The sequence below is a fragment of the Chiroxiphia lanceolata genome, chromosome 1 (genome assembly GCF_009829145.1).
Source record: "Chiroxiphia lanceolata isolate bChiLan1 chromosome 1, bChiLan1.pri, whole genome shotgun sequence".
In the NCBI taxonomy this organism is placed as follows: Eukaryota; Metazoa; Chordata; class Aves; order Passeriformes; family Pipridae; genus Chiroxiphia; species Chiroxiphia lanceolata.
In genome coordinates this window covers 97,089,336-97,111,754 of record NC_045637.1, presented here as the reverse complement: position 1 = coordinate 97,111,754, position 22,419 = coordinate 97,089,336, and the positions used below count along the sequence as shown (strand labels likewise).

Here is a 22,419-nt window from a genome sequence, read left to right as displayed (position 1 = left end):
AAGCCTCTGAGCTTTCTTGAACTTTAAGCAATGAAGGGGAAAAATGCTGGATGCAATGGCGAAGGTAGGCACACTCTACACAAGCATACAATACAGAAAACCAATCACAAAGGTGTTTCGGTTACTGGCCCCTTCCAAAACAACAGTTTACCAAACAATATTAACTCCCAGCACACAGGTGTATACAGAAGAAACATGACCAAGTCACATTATAATAATAAACCTTCCTACTACATATTGAAATAATAGGTCATCATGCTATTTCACAAGAACAAAACTCATGCCACAACAAAATGTTTCTCAGACATGGACGACTCTCCAGACCAATACATTTCACAAGCAGAATATACGTAGGTGTATTTGGTGTTCTTTCAGTCCCATAAGGAACAACTACTTGCTACAATCATCCTGCAAACCAATCAGTATTCTTCCCAACTGGGCTTGTTTTACAGTGTACCAGAGAGCTTCATCCATATGCTTCAAGGGCTTGTATTCACAAAGTCTGCTGTAGAAGAGGGCAGCTCCTTTGTTTTCCATTCCCAACAGCACATCCCAGAAATATGAGGACCTGTCCTTCGAAAAGTGCCGGAGAGTATCTACCACACTGCCGACGTGGAGCCCCAGACAGCACCAACAGTATCTTCCCAGAGTAACACTTTCTAACCTAGTTACTTCACACATGAGAAGCCTACAGCCTAATTTAGTTAAAGCCACTGCTTTGTATGTTGGCTGATTTCAAGATCCTTGGCTTTCCTGAAAAACATGACCACACTGTGTTCTCAGTCACCATGTTCAAAATTCATCTGTTTTTTCTTTATTTCTACAGTACTCAGTGAGAGCAGGAGCATTTAGTGATAGCAAATTAGTACCAAGATTTAAGAGAATCAGTCTCTAGGAAAATACGCAGCTATCAGGATATGACATAATAAAAGATACTACTATCATGCACTTAGGTCTACCTAAAGCATCTGGATCTAAGTTCTACGTCTTACTTTCCTTTTGTCTCTTTTAACAGCCTTTTGCACCAAAAGAAATGTTCACATAAAGTTCTCTGAATGTATTAAAAAGGGGAAGGGAGAGGAGAGGTAATCACGTGCACACATACCTAAGAGAAAGTTAGAAATCTGATTTATTTAAAATTGTGAAATCAAAGTACAATAAATAAAATGCTTAACATCAATACTGGATACTATGTAGAAAAACTCTGGTAAGACTGGACTGTTCTCTTAGTGTCTTGAGCATGGATGAACCCTGAAATAACTTCTTAGCTCCCCACAGCCACGCTGTTACAGCTAGAATCTTTCATCATTCATGATAAGCCTTCCCCAGATGCACGCTGCCAAATTCCTCCATTGGAGTTTCACCAATACCAGCAGAACTACCCCAAAGATGACAGGGCTCACAGGACCAAGGCTATAAGAGTGAGAATGAGTGCCTACATTTCAGAACTTCTATGGAGTATCTCTCTTCCTCACTCAAAGCCCTTTGGAAAGTTTCATGAACTGTGCTATGGTCAAATATAATTTTTTTATTTTTTTAATGAGCTATTATTAGACTGTAAGAACACATTGTTTCTTAATCATTGTCAGGTTTTGGGGTGGGGCATGTGGATGATCCCATTAATGGTGTTTATACTTGTTTAACCCTACTATTAAAGCACCACATTTTTCCAAACAGCAGATCATCTCTAAGTAACCGTACTTTAAATACATTAAATACATTAAAACTCTCTGAGAACTAGTCGATATGAAAATATTAAGATTTTATCCAAAATATAATTCCCAACAGCTTACAGAACCTCAGGGAGAAAGTTCTGCTAAATATGTCACACCTGTTCAGAACAGCAGTAAAAACATTCTGCATCTGCTTTAAAAACTATTGCACTGGGTAAAAGTATGATCACTACTTTAAAAAATAGAAATAAGCTTGGGCGTATCACCCCTTCCTTGTAACAAACACTGGCACCAAGTGAATTCTTCTATTTTCTTCTGAGAAAGAAGGGTGGGGAGAGGGGGATGAAGAGAAGGAAGAAAAAATAATTCATCTTACAGGTCATTTATTATGTAACTGGCTGTTAATTAAGATTGGAGGCACTCTTTGACAAGCCAGATGAAAACAAGTGTATCCAGAAAGGACAGTACTTGACAAGGCCTCAATGTGGCCACCATTCCATGCTTCAACTCAAGTGAACCTTCCCAACAGCTCTTCTGTGATCTGTAACAGGGATGTTCCTTCACATTGAAGATAAGTCTGTTTCAGTTTTATACTATTCTGATGCTCTCTATAGGCTAATAAAAAACAACCACTACATGAATATCATTGGTTCAGGTACTCAACAGTTTAAAGTCTTGATGCTACCAATTAATCCAGTTTCAGTCTGTACAATTTCTCATCCAAAGGACTTCAAGCCAGGGATCTAATTTGCTGGGGAAGAGGCTCTGCTCAGTTCCTACCTCATAAAACAGCAATTTAAAATAAAAGTCAGATTTTTCACCAAATGTTGGTGATATCTGGATAGGGTTTCTACAGGTAAGTGGTGTGCACAGAAGTCATATACTCCATGTATCAAAGCAACCTGACACTCTCCAAAGCAGCTTTTCTTTTTGAAAAAGAAAATAAAACAAATGCTGCTACCAAGCCTAGAACAATAGGTATTTAAACAACCAGGCTTCAACACCAATAAAAAGAGTAAACACTTCTTGTTAGCAAGATCTTTTTAACAGATAATAACCATTTTCAGTCAGTTCATTATAACACTTCAATAGGCACCTGCAAGCCCCTCAATCCTCACCATGTTAATACTCAGAAGAAACTACAAGCCACTAGACTTAATTGGCACAGGTATTTTGATTGAGGAGAAAAAAAAAAGAAAAAAAAGACTGCCATTGCTACCAGTGCATTGGGAATTTGAAGGGGCAACGAATGTAAAGGCCGCGATCATTTTTTCAGAATCAGGAGGACTTAAAAACACAAATAATCACATACATGTTTTTCACATAGTTTACCTCGGTATTTTAACCAACTTACACATTTTATTATTGAGAGAAGATGACGACATTGCAGAAAAATAAAATTTGTTTTTAACAGGACAAGTGTTTTACATGGTGGTATAAAAAGTGTAAGGGGAGCCTGAAGGGGAAGAAAGGGAAATGAAGTGGAACAAAAAAAAAAATTCACAAAAAAACCCAAAAAAAACAAACCCCACACTACTCCAGAAAAAGTAAAATGCTAAAACAAATTCCAGATGTGTACGTCTGAAGGTTTTAGCTTTTTCAAATACACAACTACGTGTGCCTTTCACAATAACAGTCACAACTGAACGATACTTTTTGTACTACTGCACCCTTCAACAGGTCAGTCTGCAAGTTAAAACAAATAATATAAGAAACTGCTAAACTGGTAAGTATGCAATTATGGATTGCTTTTAGCTGTTAGAAAAAGCTTGTTTATGTATCTAATGGTTCATCATTTAATGGTTCATCATTGAAAATCAAACTGTGCTTAACAGTTTTTAGTTCGGACATACTGAAACCCAGCAGCACAGACGGCTGGAGATTTTTAATCGCCTTCAAGCATTTATTCCTCTTTTTTCCAAAGAATGATGCAACATCAATTTTCCACGCATATAGCAGCAAGGAAAGTAATTCCACCTCTTTTTTAGAAGGATATGGCCTCTTGTGAAAATAGTCTAACAAGAACTGTTTTTGCGCCTCATACGAATTGTGATCATACTGATTAGGATCTACTGCCAGAAAGCGAAGATCCTCACTAGAAGGAAGCTTCCTCACCTCAGTCCTAATCTTTTGTCGTTTGAAAGGCACTACCCCTGAATTCACTTCTTTCTCTGGAGACAGAGCTATGCCAGCACTTAAGCTCAGAGGCTGCTGTTCCTTATTCCTTTGGTCTTCTGCAACAAAGCAGGAATCTGACTGCCTTCTTTTCAGTATCACAGAAACGTGCTTTTCACCATTCACAAACAGCAGCTCTTTCCTCTCGGTACGCTCAAGCTGCATCTTCAGGCTTGAGTTGGTGTCTTTGTCTTTGGGAGCACTTCTACAGCGGAGCAAATGTACAGCAATAGCTGTTAAAGTCATATTTCCAGTGTACACACCACAACAGTGGATGCACTTGAAAGCGGGAGACTTTAAAATTGTATGTACAGTTGGCATTATATGATGCCTCTCTTTCAAATGCTTTTCATAGGTTTCTTTACCAGCAAACGTACCTAAGCAAAAGGGACAGGTAAACATTTTTCTGGTGCATCTCCTATTCACTTCTGCTGTCTGAGGTTTCACTTTGATGTAAACAGGGACAAGAATCGTTGAACTTATTCCAACAAGAACTGCCAAATGTACTTCTCTTTCACCCATGTCTTCATTTGGTAACACTGTATTGAAATCAAAGTGTGGAAACACCAGGCCACCCTGAGCATCGTAAACCAGTTGAAATCCTCTGTTGCTGTAATTCGCATGCAATTGCTTTCTGCCATTGTGTCTGGTTTTGTTGTGCTCCACGAGGCTTTTTAAGTCATAGAAAGTACCTGTGCAAAACAAGCAAGATAAGCCATGCATGAAGAGATGTTTCATGAGCTCTTCCTCACAGAGAAAACATTTACAGGCACAACACCTGATCGCCGTTTGTGTCATCCTTAGAAAGGGTGCGCAAGCTGCAAGTTTGTCAGGTTCCGGGATTTCTACTTTTACTTCGCGTGGTTTGTGGGCCACCTCCATGTGCACCTCGTAGACATTTGATGGGAAAAGCTCATTGCAAACAGGGCAAGTCTTCCACTGCTTGGCCTGTCTGATCGCCTGGCTTGTTTCAGGACCAGGAGGGGAGGCCTGTAAGGACACATTCTCAGAGGTCAGAACCATGGGAGGAGAGGGTGCGCCAGCTGGAGACTGGGACAGCTGAGCCACCGACCCAGACTGCATGAGCTGGATGGGCACCTGCGGGGGTGCAACAGTTGCTACTCCACCACCAGGAGGTACCGGCAAAGTAACTGAAACTGGGGACAGTGTGTATGTAGGTATACCATTAACCTGCTTTCCAGTGGGAATCAACTGCCTCAGTATAGAGCCTGCAGTCAAAAAGGTTGCGTTTTGAGAAACCGGAGGTTGAACTGGCTGATTTACTGGGATAACTGCTGGGGCAACAGGTTGGTTAAGCTGAAGAAACCCAGGTCCAATGGGCTGTCTGACAGGAACCACACCAGACGCAACAGGCTGGTTAAGTTGGAGAACACCTGACCCAACCGTCTGTGCAACAGGAAAGACTCTGGGATCAATGGGTCTATTCATGTTCCCAAGTGACTGGTTGACAGAGAGAACTCCTGGAGGAACTGGTTGATTCACTGGGAGGACTCCTGGTACAACTGGTCGATTCGCAGGGCCAACAGGCTGAGTAATAGGTAGTGTTCCAGCTGGAACTGGACCATTTATAGTACCAATGGGTTGATTAACAGGAAAGAGTCCAGGCCTGACAGGCTGATTAAGAGGAAGAACTGCAGGGGCCACAGTTCTATTTATGGTCCCAACAGAATGATTAAGAGGGAGCCCATGAGAAACAATGATAGGCTGGGAAGGAGATGGCTGAATACTAATGTTCTGACCTACAGGAGGATTGCTGGGTACAAGAGCGACGTGTGACGGCGTAACAACGGGAGCCGAAGTAGTATGTGGAAGGCTACCAGAGGCACTTGGAACAGTCAGTGATCCAACTGCGTTTTGAACTCCTTTTGGCTGCACTGCACTCTGGTTTTGATTATTCTGTGGAAATGAAAGCTGGATGCAAGCTGGAGCTGTGACAGAACCTGCTGGGACAATGGCAGGCCCTGCGGATGGAGCAGCCACTGTCACACCTTGGAGAGGCTTTGGAGCAATAGACATTTTTTTCACTAGTCCAGGTTTCTTAATATGTTCTGAAATCAGAGACCGAAGTTTGTTCTCTAGGTCTCGGTGTGTTTCAGCTGTCAAGACATGATACATTAAAGAATCTGGGCTGTTTGCAGAAGCATTACACTTTTTACAGTAGTACTCAACTGAATTTGCTGCACTGTCATCAGGTTTCTCACCAAAATATATACTTACTAAGTTTTTAAAATGGTTCATCAGCACATGCTTCTTCATATTGTAATATAAGGTGTCTGTGAACTGACATTTTAGACATGTGAAGTTTATGATGTCAGTCCTAAATTGTTTCATGCCATCCAAAATGCTGACTGTATAGTTCTGTATTCTTTTGTTAGATGAATGAAACATCCGGATGTGTTTTCCTACTACTTTGGGATGAGAAGAAAACGCACATTTTGGGCAAGAAACCACCATCTCTTGGTCCATTTCATCCTCATGGTAACGATGCAAGTGATTCTTGAATGAAGTAAGCAATTTTGATGAGAACTTGCATAAGCTACAGCAGTACGGCTTTGTTCTGTATCTCTGCAAACAAAACAAAAACAACCACTTAGAAACTGCCAGTTCCTACATTGCTGTTATCTCTTTAAAACTAAGTCTGCACCATCACCAGTCAAAAATGCCTTCACCAGACATATAGCACATATTCTTCTCAGTTTCTTCTGTTTTTGAAAAGCAGATTTAAAGATGACATACTTAAAGAGAGAAACATCCGTGCCCTCTTTGCTTCATTATAATTTATTGAGTTCATTTCTACCCCAGTTCAAAAGAAGTAATTCTGAAGCCCGTTTTTAAAGATGGGAATCACAGAACAAGCTAAGAAGAATTTGTATGCCACCATACACAAGAGGTTAAGCCTTAGCAATTAGGAATAGTAGCCCTTTTAATATGACACTTTTAAAGCTTTATTTAGTTTAGGGCCAGCTCCCATCTACTAGAGAGAGAAGAGAGAACAGGCAGGATCCTTCTTCTGTATTTCATTAGCCTACTCTTCCCTGAAAACTCTCCAGAAGTAGCTTCCCAGCAAAGCCACAAATGAGTAATTTTTTAAGAACATTCTTTTGGAGCTAAAATAATAATAGAAAGGAATAAAATCCCCTTTTATGAAAAAGCAGCAATGTCTTCTTTGTATTGTCTCATACCAACTGGACATCCCATCATAGTAATTTTTTTCAGAAATTTCCTCTAGCACACTCAGTATAGAGCCTACAGATTCTTCTCAGGAAAGTATTTTAACTGTATAAGAATATACCTAACTATCTTCCACTAAGCAGTGGTTTGGTCCCTCAGTTATATGTCACATGATAGCATGACTTTTGTATCAGTGTGAACATTATTTGCTCTTTCTGAAAAACTGCTAACCTGTCAAGCATTTTTTCTGACCAACTTCTGATCAACTTCTGCCAAAAACTACAGAATCACAGCAACATCCATGTGACAAATGTGTCCCCTCAGACATCTAGTGAAATATCTCTGTTCCCTCTATGTGTGTTCTTCACCTCATTGATTTCTGCCCCTTATGAATCCAAAGGGAACAAGTTGTGCTGCCAGGACAGCATCCAGCCTAGTTAGATCACCCACATACATCTCACTGACACATTATGAAGAACGGTAACGAAATATGTGCAGGGTTTGTTTTTTTGTCATTTCATATAGCCATGGAGGTTATAGTCAGTCATCTACAGATAACAGATAGTCATCTACTAGCAGTACTAGAAGAATGAACTGATGCTAACGAAAATCTAAGCTCCAAATGCAAGGGACGGGGTCAGATAATGCCACTGGCTGGCTAAGGTTGGTGAAGAAGTACACTCCTAAGGTATCACTGAATTATCTTCTATTTATAGTCTTTCGGTGTCTAATCCCAGCTGCTAGTAAACAGCAACAGAGAAAATTAGAAGATGCATCAATCTTACTTTTAAAGTATATTGCCTAGAGAAAGGTCACTGACACTACTGAACTAATGAAGCATACAGAACATCATTAAAAGATGCACTTACTTCTGAAGGAGTTAAGTGACAAAGAGAGGTGACTGCTTATTTTAATTGGTTGTCCAAGGCTTAGAAAAGCTTATATGTTTTAAAATATTGGGCCTCTTGACTCCTTAGTTCCATCCCCCACCCCATTTCTGGTTTGGGTCTTTTTGTCCTCAAAAACTTGTACCATAGCGTCAGTGTTTCCTTCCTGCAAAGTCTGAACAATTGCTGTTAGATGCAGTGAGAACACTCTACAGGTAAGTGGTCCAACTGCTGAATTAATGTGCTGTTCTGTAGCAATGATGTTCAAACAAGTATCGAACAGCCCCAGTGCCTGCATACTGATAAGTCTAGGGAAATATGTTCCATGTCTTCTTAGTTCATTCCGGTTTTTTTGATGGAGGTAAAAATTATGAGACTTCACAAAAGAACAAAAAAAGACATCTTAGAAATGATTTTGCCAGCATGTTCTCCTTGCATACTCATCTGATCTGACTTTTATGTTCACAAGTGCTACTACAGTCTACCAGTCCATCCAAGTTTTATAGAAAATTTGACAAAATAAGAATTTTAAGCCCTTCAGGAAAAACAAAGCATATTAGAGATTGACCAATACAACCCTCAACTGTACAAAATGGAATCCAAAAAAAGGTTTATTAGAGATATTGAGGAAAACTTGATTAGTCCTACTCCGAAGAACATACCCCAGCACATAGTAACTCCTTCCGTTGTGTAGTCTCACATTCCCCACAACCTAGAGACATGCAGAGAGACAGAACAGCCTCCAAGAACTGAAGTTCTTCCCGAACCGTTAATGTCTCCCTAAAAGCAGTACTAGCGCTGGAAACCACCAACTTCATTTAAATAGGTATCTTCTCCAGCCTACTGAATTTCCAGTGTAGCTCAAACAACTTCTTTTCCCCTTATGGCAAAAACTTTGGAACAGAATGTCCTGAAGGACCACTTCTTCTCTCTAAAGTCTAGGCAACATGATATGTGAATGATATATATCAAAGAACCATGATTATCTAAAGAAAATGTATAGAAAGAAGTTTAGTAACCAAAAGAGACTGCTTGGCAAATCTGCTCCACAGCAACATATCACCAACTTTGCACTGAATTTCATCGATCAGATTCCAATCTTGTTTTTTGGACAGATACAGACACAGTTGGTCATGCTGACTAACTGAGTCAGGACACATATTTCTCCCTTCTGGTAAGCGATCAGGTCTCTCTGCCTTGTCTCCCTCCAGACAACAGGGAGGAAAGAAGATTCTCTCTCTAGTGCACGTTTCCATTTTCACTGAAATCATTTTGCTTAAAGCACTGGTGAAGGAAGATAAGCTTCACTCGGTCTATCTTCATCCTACTCTTCCCTATTTCATGTTTGAGGAGGAAGAGGAACCTCTCTTGCTCATCTAACACAGATCTCACAACACTGAACTTCTTTCTTCTGTCAGAAGGTAGAGGAAAAGGCAAAAGAGACAAAATCAGTGAGACCAGAGCTCAGATAACACACGGGATGGGGCCAGCAGACCTGATAACAGAAGATGTTTTTCATGCGCATAAAGAAGAAATAAAAAAGGGGAGGGAAAAAGAGAAACCATCATAACAATTAACAGGATTTATTCTATTCACCTAAACTAAAGGTAGTCTTTACTGGAGGTAACTGTAAGCCTTATCTGAACTGGCGTGAAGAGGCTAGACACAATGTGTCCCTAGTCAAACAAACGTCACATTTGACTCTTTCATCCACAAAGTCATGTGAACAGATCAACCTCTAGTCTTAAATGCGTGAACACGACTTCAGGAAGGGAGAAATAGCAGACAAAGCAGACAAGGGTCCTGATGGGCGGAAGGGATCACTTTCTACTTAATGACAGCTTGGTCAAGACTGAGTGGCTTTGTTTGCTCAGCCTGTGTGCTGGGGGCTGCAACTATTCCACTTTGAAGCTCTTAGTTTGTTTTAAAGATGGTAAAGGCAGATGTTTTAAAAGCTGTTTCACATACACAAATCTAACTGGAAATAGTTTTCCACTGCCACCCTATGCCAAGCCACCAATGACAATTTCAGCTTAATCCACTTGCATCTATGCAATCTCATTTTCACCCTTCCAATGAAACAAGAGTCATGTTGTACACAAGAACATGTTAATACTACACATCAAATTAGGCTAAAAAAGCAGAACATTAGTGTGACATCTTAAATGCTGATGCTCAAGGTTATAACCTTAAAAACAGCAAATGACATGTAGTCCTTATAACCAGGTACATAACAGGGAAAAACACAGGGAAATGTAAGATTATTCCCTGACTAATAGCACTTATAAAAAAAACTTTAAAGCTATTTTTTTACCATAAAAAACTGTATTCCAATTTCTGAAAATTATAAAATTCAGCAACTCCACATACATGTCTACCCAGAATTTCTAACACAAATTTTATACATACTTTCCTTTTACCCACAGGTTCCCAAAGAGAGACATCGCTCCACGAAGTGTTATAAAAGTAGCTTTCACCTGCGTCAAAACTTTGAAGATTCTAAAAGAAAAATGGAAACAAAGAAATAATCTGCTTTTGCAGTCTGTTTTAAATATAAAGAAATTCTCAATAGAAAATAAGGAAAAATAAAAAAGGAAAACCCACATAAAGAGAGAATGACTCATAAATCCATACAGTATTCAGATATAGGTCCCAAAATTCAGTTAAAAGAAATTACTTCTTTGACCACTCTTTGATTTATTTTACTTCAAATGTTTGTTCATATGTTTGGCTGGTAATAGAGCAGGAATTCTGAACATTTCATAGTTACTGAAAATAATATATGGAGTGAAAATATTTACACTTTAATTCCATTGTTTCCAGCCAAGTTCACAGTGAACACTGAAATAAATATATTTTCCCCTTCTACTTTCCTCCACCTACATCTGTAATATTTCACTGCTTACTTCCATTTATTAAGTTACCACTATGCTTTTACTTTGCAACAGATTTTAGTATTAAATCTTCATAGCATTGCTATGCTTTTTTGGAAAAACAAAAGACATTCACAGAAGCTTGTTTCCAAGAGCTGCACTACTTTTCCTCAAGCTGTAAAAGCAACAATATTATCATGTCTGGAACACCTGTGTCAAGGGAAGCAACTTTCCTTACTGCTTTCTTCTAATCAATCCATCAGAGCAGTTTATGTTCCTCAAGCCAAAGTCAGCTATTATCCTAAAAATCCTAAAGTTCGTCTTCAGTTTTCTAAGGCCCGCACATATCCAAACACAAACTTAATTTAAAAAAAAAAACAAACGACCAAAACACACACCAAACTAGATTCCTGTTTCCTAGGCATTTCCAAAGACCCTAGGCTAGCTCCAACAGCGGACCAGAGGGCCTTAGATGAACCACAGGCTACGAATCCAGGCTTTACCCACAGAAAACCAGCATCGCTTCGCCCCTCACATTCTCCTTCCCTTTCACAAACCACTCTTCACTCAAAATTCTGCAGATACCTAGAGAGAACTAGATGTTTTCAATTGTGCACCAAACACCACTGGAACAGCAGAAGTAGATAATAAATACCATTTAAGTTCAGATCACCTGACAAGAGGAGTGGAATCCATAAACCTAATAGTTCATGGTAAAAAACCCCCATGCAGTATTTATGTGAAATTTAGCATCAGCAGAGGATATAACGAGCAACAAAGAGAAACAAAGCCTCTAGCAATCAATAAAATACAGAATCCTACTTCATGCAGGCTCTGTTTGCACTAGGCTCCTGTCCTTGCAAATATGAGTATTCCTTTGTTTTTAACAAATTACAGCAAGACAGAACATCATGCCAGTGATAATTTGATTTAAATTACATTATCCAAGAATTTAGAAAAATGTAGCTGAGTTTGCAATAAGCTTTCTAGTTTTTTCAACAGTCAAGTTTGCCTGACGAGAACCCAGAAAAGCTCGGGGCAACAATAAACAAATCCGTTTCCATTTAATCAACACCTAGACACTAAATGAGTCATCTATTTGCCCTTCAGCCAAACCTTCTTATAAAAAAAACCCAGAAACACCTTAGAAAGAACTCTTGCATGGAACAAGAGTAATCCCAGAACTTCAGAGAACTATGTTTGATAGAGAAAATTAAGAGACTTGAGATTTACTAAGAATTCTTCAGCCAAATATGCTGGAGCAAATTACACACTGCTAAAAAGAGTTTTCTTAAAGTTTATGGCTTATCCAAAAAATGTTTTATTTCTGGTTTGAGGCTCCAAGACTTAAACACCACATTCCCACAAGCCAAATGTGTGTGATAATACACATCTAATAATTTTGCTGCAACAGCTATTTCTTACAGAGAAATATTTAATGACAAATGTAACCATTCTTATCAATACAATCAGTCAAAGGTGCAAATGTCTATTGTGAACACTTGGTTTAAACAGAGGTCTGCTAGCTTGTTATGCCCTTCCCACATTTCTCACTCTCTCACAGGAAGGGAGAAAAACAGATCAGAATGGTAACAAGAAGGGAAAAAAAGACTCCAGAGAAGCCTAACTAATCCTGATGTATAGTGGGTATTTTTACATTAAAGAGAAAAACATTTTTAAACTAAGAACTGTTCTCTCTTCTGCATTAAAACCATCACTGTTTTCCAGAACAAAAAGATAAAGAGCTTATAGTTTAAATGAAGACACAGAATAGAATCACAACATGGTCTGGGTTGGAAGGGACCTTACAGATCATCTAGTTCCAGTCCCCCTGCCATGGGCAGGGATGCCACTCACTGCACCAGGTTGCTCAGGGCCCCATCCAACCTGGCCTTGAACACTGCCAGGGACGGGGATCCACAACTTCTCCGGGCAACTTGTGCCAGTGCCTCACCACCCTCCAAGGAAAGAATTTCTTTCTAACATCTAATCTAAACCTACCCTCTTTCAACTTAAAGCATTGCTGCCCCTTGTCCTGTCACTATCTCCCCATATAAAAAGTCCCTTTCCCTCCTTTTCACAAGACCTCTTTAGGTACTGGAAGGCTGCAATGAAGTTTCCCCAAAGCCTTCTCTTCCTGAGGCTGACCAACCCCAACTCTCTCAGCCTGTCGTTAAAGCAGAGGTGCTCCATCCCCCAATCATCTTCTTGGCCCTAAAGATCACAATATGTTAGAGAAGCTAAAACAGTTTATTAAAGGAAAACCTCTGACATTACAATGTACTTGAACAGACTACCTGGAGAATAAAACTAGTAATCTAGCACAAGAGGCTCATGTTTTCTTCCCAGCAGCTAAAAACTAATTTGGTCTTTAAGCTACAAAGAGATACTAGTCATACGTGAAATTCCATCATCTTCCTCACAAACTACTGTCCATTATCATGTCTAATTAGAACAGTGTAGGACCAATTTTAAGACCAGATAGAAAGTCACATTTTATCATATCATTTCATACCATTTCCTAAATTGTCCAGCCTCCTCACAAGGAGCCCAAAACTCAATTTCAATATTTGAGAAAACAAACAAGCTTTAGCTACTTCTCACTAAATGGTCTTCAAAGTCCCTTCAAACCCAGGCCATTCTATGATTCCATTCTATTAAGACCTCACACACCCTATATTACCAAAAAAAATACCATCATCATATGAGCCAAGTACAAATCAAACTCTAAAAACCATTCTTCCTGCTGCTAAAGTTGTACCAAAACCAGCCCCAGATTACCTGGAAAAAAAAAATCCCTAAAATTATGAACTTGGTTGAGGGAGAATTATTTGCAAAAAACCCGAAGATGGTATTTTTTTGGCCCAAATCTCAGTGCTTTTTCCAAAATGGAAATATTTGCTGGCTTTTCCACCACCACCATTTATTAAGAATGAAGCAAAACCAATAAAAAGCACATTAATGCACACTACACCCCCCAAAAAAACCCAACCAAATACAAAACACCTCATTCCTCATTCACCAATAAAGTCCACGCTGCAATCAAAGAGACTGCAGGCATTTTCACAGTAAAATCCTGGCACCATCAAAACATTTCTACTTCAGTCAAGATAGACTCAGGTTCTGAGTTAGAGGACTGATTACAAAACAGTACATAACACAATAAAAACAATAAGTAAATGGAAATTACTAGACATTACAATTTTCCCTGAGCTATTATGACATTTAGATACATCCAACATTGTTCAGCTGCAATAACCAAGAATGTTCCAAAATCAGTTATGCATGTACAATTTTTTTTCCAATCATTTGCTTATACAGTTTCAAAAAAAAAAAAACCACCACAAAAGACATAACAGCACCCCTACAGAGTATTAAACCTACTTTAGTTCCACCATACAGAAGCAACCCAAACTCTTGACTGTGGTCAAGGTGAAGTCATGAATAAACAGCCAAAAAAACCTGTGCACTAGCTCACTGAAATATACTGCTGTTTAGTCATCGAGTTGCATTACTGTGTTTGCACTTTTCCTGGTATTAGGCTTGCCAATCTGCCAGTGTGCATTCCTCCTGATTGCTGCATAGAATTTTCTCCAGGAAGGGGCAGCAATGGTACTAGGTTCATCTTAATCTCCCTAGTACACTTGCATATACTTTTTAAGATGTAAAACCAAACTACAACTCAGTAAAACAGTTTTGGTATTTTTCCCTGGTCACAAAGTTTAAAGGCCTGCAACAAGATTACTGTGTTTAATTGCCAGGCTGTTTTCAGAAATGCCAACAATTTAAAAAAAAAATGAAAAAAAGCTGCTGCATAGAACATAAATAACAGTTCTTTAGTCTGTGGTGTTTTTCCTGAGGCTGTACTGTTCCTTCCGTTTAAACATTACTAGCAGAGAATATGCAGCACCATCTATAACACGTCCTGTTGAGAAATACATTTTCTTTCAATGCTACATACTAACACAAGAAATTCCTCCCCTGGCATATGATCAGTCACTAATGAGTAATTCTTGATCTATGGCAGAGGAACATCATAAATACACTAGAAAGTGAAATATTTTTCAAGGGTTTACATTTCAGATTGGTTTACGTTCTTTCAAATGCTTTACCTTCAATGATTCCCTGCAGCTGTCAAGCCCAAGATCCACAAGAATGTCCTTCACCTTTTTTCGAGCCTTCCTGACATTATCAAGATTTTGAACAGGAATTTGAAACATTTTGCACTTTTCCTGAGGAAAAAAAACAACAACCCAAACACAAAAAAGTGACGGAATAATTGAACACAGGCACTTGCATTTAACAGTGTTAAAACACAAACTAAAATCCAAACCAACATGGAAAAGAATCAGCACTGGCAAGTCTATCATTAAACTATGTCCCTCATCACCACACCAACATGTCTTTTAATACCTGGGGGATGGGGACTGAACCACTTCTCTGGGCAGCCCATTCCAGTGCTTGGAAACTCTTTCTGTGAAGACGTTTTTCTGATTATCCAACCTAAACCTCCCCTGGAGCAAGTTGAAGCTGTTTCCTCTTATCTCTTGCTCCTTGGAAGAAGAGACTGGCCCTTTCCTGTCTACAACCTCCCTTCAAGTAGTTGTAGAGAGCAATGTCTCTCCTGAGCCTCCTTTTCTCCAGGCTGAACAACCCCAGCTCTATCAGCCATTCCTCACAGGACTTCTGCTCCAGACCCTTACCAACTTCATTATCCTTCTCTGGACATGCTACTGAACCTCAGGGTCTTTCTTCTAGTGAGGGGCCCAAAACTGAACACAGGATTTGAGGTGTGGCCTCACCAGTGCCAAGTATGGAGGGATAATCTGGTCCTCCTGGCCACACTATTTCTGATACAGGCCAAGATGCTATTTTTTAAATATGAAAACCCAGAATTCTTGAGCCAAAGAACTGGATTCATTAATATTTCCCAGTAGATCACTTGACTATTCTTAAAGGAAAGAGAATCTGAATTTTTGAGGGAAAAAATTCCTTATATTTCTTCTATCTACATAAAATTCCAAGTTTTTCTTTCAGATCTCCTTGTATCTACATGGCAGGAATACTTGTTTTGTGAGGTTTTTGTAAAAGAACATGAACACTAGAATTTTATTAAGTTCTATTCAGAAAATTACTATCATCTCACCCAGGAAGAAATCCAACAGTTTTCACCTTGAATGTTAGCATCAAGATGAGAAGTCTTTGGCAAGTTGTTTTGCTGTCATGTATGTACACACTTAAAATATAATTACTAGTAAAATCTAGATTTCCTGTAAAGTGATCAGGTATCCCATGGGCTTAGATTTAGAAGTATGTGCCTTTGTCAACTGTATCAACTGTTTCCTAGATAACAGCAAAGTGCAATTTAGACTGAGATTTAAAAAACTAAAATGGGTACAGAATACAAAAGAACTACCCTGCACTGAAAAAGGTCACTGGGAGCTTCTCAGGTATATGGTTCTTAAACAGCTGGCAGAGGATCCAGGAGCATTTATACCACCTTAGTCCTTATTTCTAAATAATTCATCCATCCAGGACAAGTCTCAACAAGAAAAAAAAATAAAGAAAATCCCCAAACAGCACTTCATCCTTGACAAGTCTCAAATGTCTGTAAAAGCTATACTTGACTACAAAAAGCAAGATCCCTGTCAACAGAAAATCTCTGCCTCAGATGACAAGACTTTCCTGTAAACAGCTGCAAAATCCTCTCACATATAAGACATCAGCTACAAACGAAACCTCAATAACCCCCCCACAAACAAACCCCACGAAAATTATTAAAAATGTTTTTACTCTGTACGTAATCCCCACAAACCTTAATTTACGTACAAAACATACAACTGAGGGAGTTTGTCATTAAAATTCAAACAACTCACATACTATTCTTCTCTTCTTCTCCCCCAAAAGGAAAGGTGTGTAGAGAGAAGTCAAGAGGGAACCCCATTGACAGACGCTAGTCTTGTTTTCTAATGTTTTTCATCAGCAAGAAGTCCAGAAGACATTCTGATACCATTGGAGTGGGTGTAGAACAGGACCCTATAAAGAATGCAATAAATCAAGAGTAACTGATCTGGCATTCTATTAAAGTCCAAGGAATAAAAATAGGACACAAAATCATCTTTTTAAAGTGAAGTCCACTGGGAATTTGCTTAGTCTCTGGTCAAAGCTTTATGATCAGTCCCTCTGTAATAAAAGGTCATGCACATCAACCCCACAGTCCACTGCAGGTAACAACAGAGCTGGCTGGATGTCACCATGCTCAGATCAGCCAGAAGATCAATAAATCAGGCACCACTGGAAACCGTTCCTCCATCTCAGTCCTTCAACTGATGCTACTGAAGAAGGTGAAGCAGATTTTTCTTGAGGCATGTCTAGCTCATAAAACAAAAACATTAGTCTACAAAGATGGTGTAGTATGCAACATCCATGTAACTCAAATTTTCTTAATCAGTAATCTTTCTGAGATGGAAATTATTAATCCAGAAGAAAGAAAGAAAAACACTCGCCCCTCCTCCCCCCAAAAAAGAAACCTGATAGAATAGTTATTTTCCAGTTTTCAAGTACTTGGTCTTCAATCCAAAGGCCACCATGTGCAATCATGTGCAAGGTTAGTCAGCTGGTATTTAAACAACCTGCTTGGGAGTAAGGCTCTTAAGTTATTCATCTAACACCAGAATCACAGGTTAGAAGTGACCTTAAAAAAACAGTTGCTCAAAGCCCAATCCAGCCCGGCCTTGAACACTGCCAGGGATGGGGCATCCACAGCTTCTCTGGACAACCTGTTCCAGTGCCTCACCATCCTCACAGTTAAGAATTTCTTCCTAATATCTAATCTAAAATCTATCCTCTTGGGATTCTCTCTATCCATTAGACCATCAATGCCCCATCACAAAGGTCACAAAATCTCAACCTTCTAAGCTTATTCCCTCTAGACCTCAGTTTAATTCCCTGATTACTATGCAGTTTATTATCCATAATCTTTTACTACTAATTTGTTTTTCTTGTATTTTGGATATTCTTCAAGCATTAAGTTGCATTTTGGTTCCATCAATAACTACCATTTGTTGGTACACATCCCATTCTTAGCCAGCAAATTCAACATGACTAAAACTAAATCAGAGCTACTCTAGCCCACGTCTTGATCCTTTTACTGAGCTGCCTACCAAAAAGATAAATTTATCCTTAACTACTTTTAACTGTTGTTCCCAAAAAAACTGATAATCCATTGAGTTTTCACAGTCAGTACCATTTCATAAACAGAACCAAGGTAAGTTAATAGCAAAATAAAAGAATAATTTTAGCAGCCGATGTCTCAAATCCAGTTGTAAAAAATCTGTTCAACTCTTGCTCAGACATTTTATCCATCAATCTATTCTGTATTTGCTGCTTCTTAAGAGAAGACCTCCATAATGATACAACAAACTGAAGCTTTATGCAACATTCATTTCTACAACATTTGTTACCATAGACTGTAACATCTAAATACCTTCAGCTTTTCAGCAAAGATCACAAATACAACTCTTTCCTTCTGGTAGTACTGCAGTATTTTAAGGCTAGCCTAAACAACAAGGTTACAGTATCTTAGCAGTCAAAGTCACTAGTCTACCAAGTACCTATCTTATGTTGTTTCTCCTCATTCAGAAAAAAAATGCAAAAATACTAATATTTCACCTCTTTAAAGTGAGAAGTCACCACGAAATGGAAAGTTCCTATTTCTCCCACTCCTTAGAACAATACTCCTTCGCCTTGGAAAGGACCTCAAAAGAACACCCAGTCCAGCCTCCAGTAAGCAGGCTCAGCCATTAACTGTAATCAGAGCACTCTGTTTCTCTGTTTTGGCCAGTCAGGTCCTGAAAAACCTCCACAGACAGAGGTTTGACAGCCTCTCTGGCAACCTCTCCCAGTAACAGCCTGTGCTCACAGTGAGAGCTTTTTTCCTTATATCAAATCAGCACCACTTTCATTTGTGTTCCTACAGAAAGTAGGCATTTGCAAGCAAATTAAATACAGACTTGGTATGGGCTGGAGTAGGGAAGATGCACAAATGTGCCCTCAGTGTGCATGCGAAAACTCCGAGCAAAACCCAGTAAACTACATAATCAGGCATTTCTAGAGTACTCAGGAAAAGAGGCAGCTACAAAGAAACACTGTTAAGAAGACCCACAAGAAAGTAGTTGCAATGGAACCCTTTTTAGACACCAGATAATCCACACCAAAGCCAGATCTCCAGATGTGTTCCTAGGAAGCTGAGCTTCACTAGTCTATTATTCACAGAACTGCTTATAGTAGGGAAATTATGAAAGGCTTATGGTATTTTGTCCTTTCATATTATCTGCCTTAGTTTTTATACATTTTATCTAGTAACTGAGAAAGATTTTTACAAAGACTTTGGTCTTTATAAAGGCTTACAGGTTTTGGGACATTTGGGTGGGAATATTTATAAAGGTTTGTTTATCAGCTTGTATTTCAGCAGTTATCAGAATTGATATGCACCAATAAAGAATTATTTTCATTTCAGTAAAGTCATTAGAAGTTGATAGTATTAGTTGAGAAAACAGTAAAAACTGCTTTACTCCTGAAAATGAAATGAGAGCATGTGATCTACTATTTCTAAAAATCTAAAGCACAGGAACACTGGGTAGCAAAGAGAGCAGTGAGGAGGACATTGGGTAAGTGACTAGAATAATGGGAGTTCAGGTTGGCTATGTGGAGTTTTACTCTCATCAATTTTGTTTTGTTTCTGATAACCTTACCAGTCCTACAAGAGGTCACACCTGGGTATCTGCTTAACCACATATTATATGGTCGGTTTCACTCCCTGGACTCTTATCTGTGCCTTCTGAGAGACACCTAACTGGATTTACAAGTACATCGGCACCATCAAAGCTTATCCAGCCTATGGAGGGAGAGGGAAGAAATGCTTATAGCTTCCTATCAACTTCTCTAGGTGTTTTAACAGCTTTGGGAGATTCGATGCCCAGAAAGAAAAACAGTCAATTGATTAGAACAGATACGCTTCTTGTTTATTATTGAACTTGTTGAAAATTAAAATATATCTTATTAAAAAATAATATGAGCAGTTCGGGTCAACAACATAATTCCTCTTTATCATCTTAAATTCCAATTTCTATCCAAGTACAATGTGATAGAACTCTCAGGTTAAAAAAATATTAAACTTTTCTTTGTGCAACTAAAGCAAAAACCTTTGGGGATCTGGAATCATAGAACTCGTTCTAAAGTCACAATAATTTTGCTGTTCTCATGGTTAGAAATCACATACCCGTTAAAAAGGTCACCTAGCCCAACACAAAGACAGCCATCATTCAACAGGTGCTTACACAAGGAAGAGCACTAAGGTATGTGATTACATAGATAAAGACAGAGCTCACCAACCTGCATCTTGCCTAACAAGTCACATCAAAATGAATTTAGATCACTAATCTTACTTGCTGCGGTTTAAATAACTATTGTGATGGTTCATTAACACGCGATCAAATCCCTGTTATCCAAGACTAGTCAGAAGAAGGGACAATACCATTCAAGCTCATGGAGCCTTCCTAGAGCACTAACTCACACAACACTTTGACTCCCTTGGGAGTCCCTTCTGGGCATTAGCCAGAACTTTAACCCAGCAGGATTCAAGTTCATCCAAGGTGACCTAAGCATGTGCATGGAGCCTACTCAAATCCTGCAGGACTCACCAGCCCCATGTGTATGAGAGCAGAAGAGTCACACACCAAGCCCAGCTACTTTAGGAGGAAGTACAACTGCATTTGTACTGCACTAGTCAGTTTGGTATGACCCAAAGACTCCGCACTTCACAAATGCATGGAACAGTTCACAGCACAGATAATACAAAACCTTAATAATTCAGCAAGGGGAGAGAAGTGAAAAAAACCCAAGGCTGTGCAACAGGTTTCAGCAGAAGGACTGAAGTGTTCAACACAAGCCAGCTCTACCAGCGTTCAGTAGGATTTAACCCAAATCAAGGAGCTCCCAATGGAAAAACAAAAGGTATTACAAAATTCTGTGTGCTCTTCCTTGTTTCTGAAGATTTGCTATAATATGGGGGGGGGTGTTGTTTTTTTACAAAACTTTCATTAAATGAACCATAGGAATTACAGGTCTTCTTACAGCTTATAATATACCTTATTTTTTACCCACAGTTTGGCTAGATATTATGCTAAAGAAATCCCCTTTTCTTGATCTAAATTTAACAGAAAGTTTATTAAAAGCAGCACTAGGATTTCTAGAATATAGAGTATTCCAAGAGTGAGTCTTTACAAGCACTTCATTTTAAGTCTTTACAGTTTTTAGGGGATCAAAGACTTATTTTTGACAATTGAAAACTGTTAAGAACAACAACCAATTCCTCCCCAATAATTTACATGTCAGAACTTTATCAGTCGTGAGTTGTTCGTAATTTTGACAATATAGAACTATGAACCGCTGCAGCAGGAGTCAAACGCGTGCCTTTTATTTCGTTTACAAACCAGGACAACTCCCCATTACCTGCCCTCGAGCACAAGGTAAGCACATTTGGATGGTTTTCAGGGTTTGCATCCTGCGGGCTATGTTTGCACACACTATTCATAAACTTATTCTTTGTTTTTAAATGCATGCATTGCTGAGGTACCACAAGGATAGTCAACGTAATTTTGCATCCCACTGACTTTTGTCATTAACTGATCCCATTAACTGATGGTTAAGTGCTGATTCTGCCCGCATGCCATTCCCCACCATCCAAGCTAACACTTTGCTACAAACTGCTTCAAATTAGAACAAACCACCAGAAGTAATTAAAACTACTTGTCCACAGACTTCGAGACAACCTATTCGGCCCATTCCTTACACACCCTATCGCTGAAGTCCAGACTGGAATTAGCTGGAATTAGCAAATAGGAAGCGAACCAGCCGCTCACAGGGAGGCATCGCGTTTTCCCGGTGCTAATCGCCTCCCTCGATGGCCGATGGGGCCACTCCGGACCGCGGCGGGGGCTGCGGGCAGGGAAAGGGTCCCGTCCGGTCTCGTCGCTCCGGGCGAAAGCGCTCCATGTTCGCAGCTCCCGCCGCGCCGAGCGCACGCAGCCCCCGAGCGCTCCCCACCCTCCGCCCCGCCCCGCCGCACCCCGCCCCGCCGCACGTACCCGGCCGGGCTGCAGGGGGAGCCCCCGCCGCTCCTCCTCCCGATCTGTGCTCCTGCTCCTCCTCCTGCTGCCGCCGCCCGCCGCGCCGCGGTCCCGCACGGCCGCCGCCCCCGCCGCTCAAGGATACGGCTCTGCTCCCGGCTCTGCCCTCGGCTCTGCCCGTGCCGCCGCGCCCCCGCCCGCCGCGCCGCGCCCGCCGCCCCGCCCCGCGGCCCCGCCTCCTCTGCCGCCGCCGCCGCTGCCCGCCCCGCTCACCGCGCGCCCCGCCAGGGCGGCGGCACCGCCGGAGCCCCGCTCAGCGCCCCGCTCAGCGCCCCGCTCAGCGCCCGCCCCCCGCGCCTCCGCCCGCGCCGCATCAGCCGCCAGAAAGAGAAAATGGCGCTCGATTTGTCCCAGGAAGTGACGTCGAGGCTCATTTGCATGCCAGGGGGACAGCCAATGGGAAGAGACTGAAACAGTGCTCCCATTGGCT

General features: G+C 40.3%; 1 protein-coding gene across 3 annotated transcripts; it reads right to left on the bottom strand.

Annotated features, from left to right (window-relative positions):
* Nucleotides 1–986: 986 nt before the first annotated feature.
* Nucleotides 987–22,070, bottom strand: ADNP2 (ADNP homeobox 2). 3 transcript variants are annotated; one of them, XM_032697141.1, is made up of 5 exons: nucleotides 21,948–22,070; nucleotides 16,677–16,836; nucleotides 14,913–15,032; nucleotides 10,337–10,426; nucleotides 987–6,434 (listed from the first exon to the last, which is right to left on the bottom strand). In XM_032697141.1, the coding sequence occupies exons 3-5, from the start codon at nucleotides 15,018–15,020 to the stop codon at nucleotides 3,447–3,449; spliced, it is 3,186 nt and encodes a 1,061-aa protein (XP_032553032.1). In that variant the 5' UTR covers nucleotides 15,021–15,032; nucleotides 16,677–16,836; nucleotides 21,948–22,070; the 3' UTR covers nucleotides 987–3,446. The 3 variants fall into 3 exon arrangements, with proteins under 3 accessions (XP_032553032.1, XP_032553842.1, XP_032554632.1); XM_032697951.1 differs by having other exon boundaries at nucleotides 16,681–16,836; XM_032698741.1 differs by lacking the exons at nucleotides 14,913–15,032; nucleotides 16,677–16,836; nucleotides 21,948–22,070 and adding an exon at nucleotides 10,852–10,952.
* Between the last annotated feature and the right edge of the window lie 349 nt (nucleotides 22,071–22,419).

Excerpts from the sequence above, each read along its gene's own strand:
- ADNP2 (XM_032697141.1), bottom strand. The coding sequence starts at position 15,020 with ATGTTTCAAATTCCTGTTCAAAATCTTGATAATGTCAGGAAGGCTCGA. Across the intron at positions 10,427-14,912 it reads GCTGCAGGGAATCATTGAAG|AATCTTCAAAGTTTTGACGC; the intron begins GTAAAGCATTTG and ends TTTTTCTTTTAG. Across the intron at positions 6,435-10,336 it reads AACCTGTGGGTAAAAGGAAA|AGATACAGAACAAAGCCGTA; the intron begins GTATGTATAAAA and ends TTTTGTTTGCAG.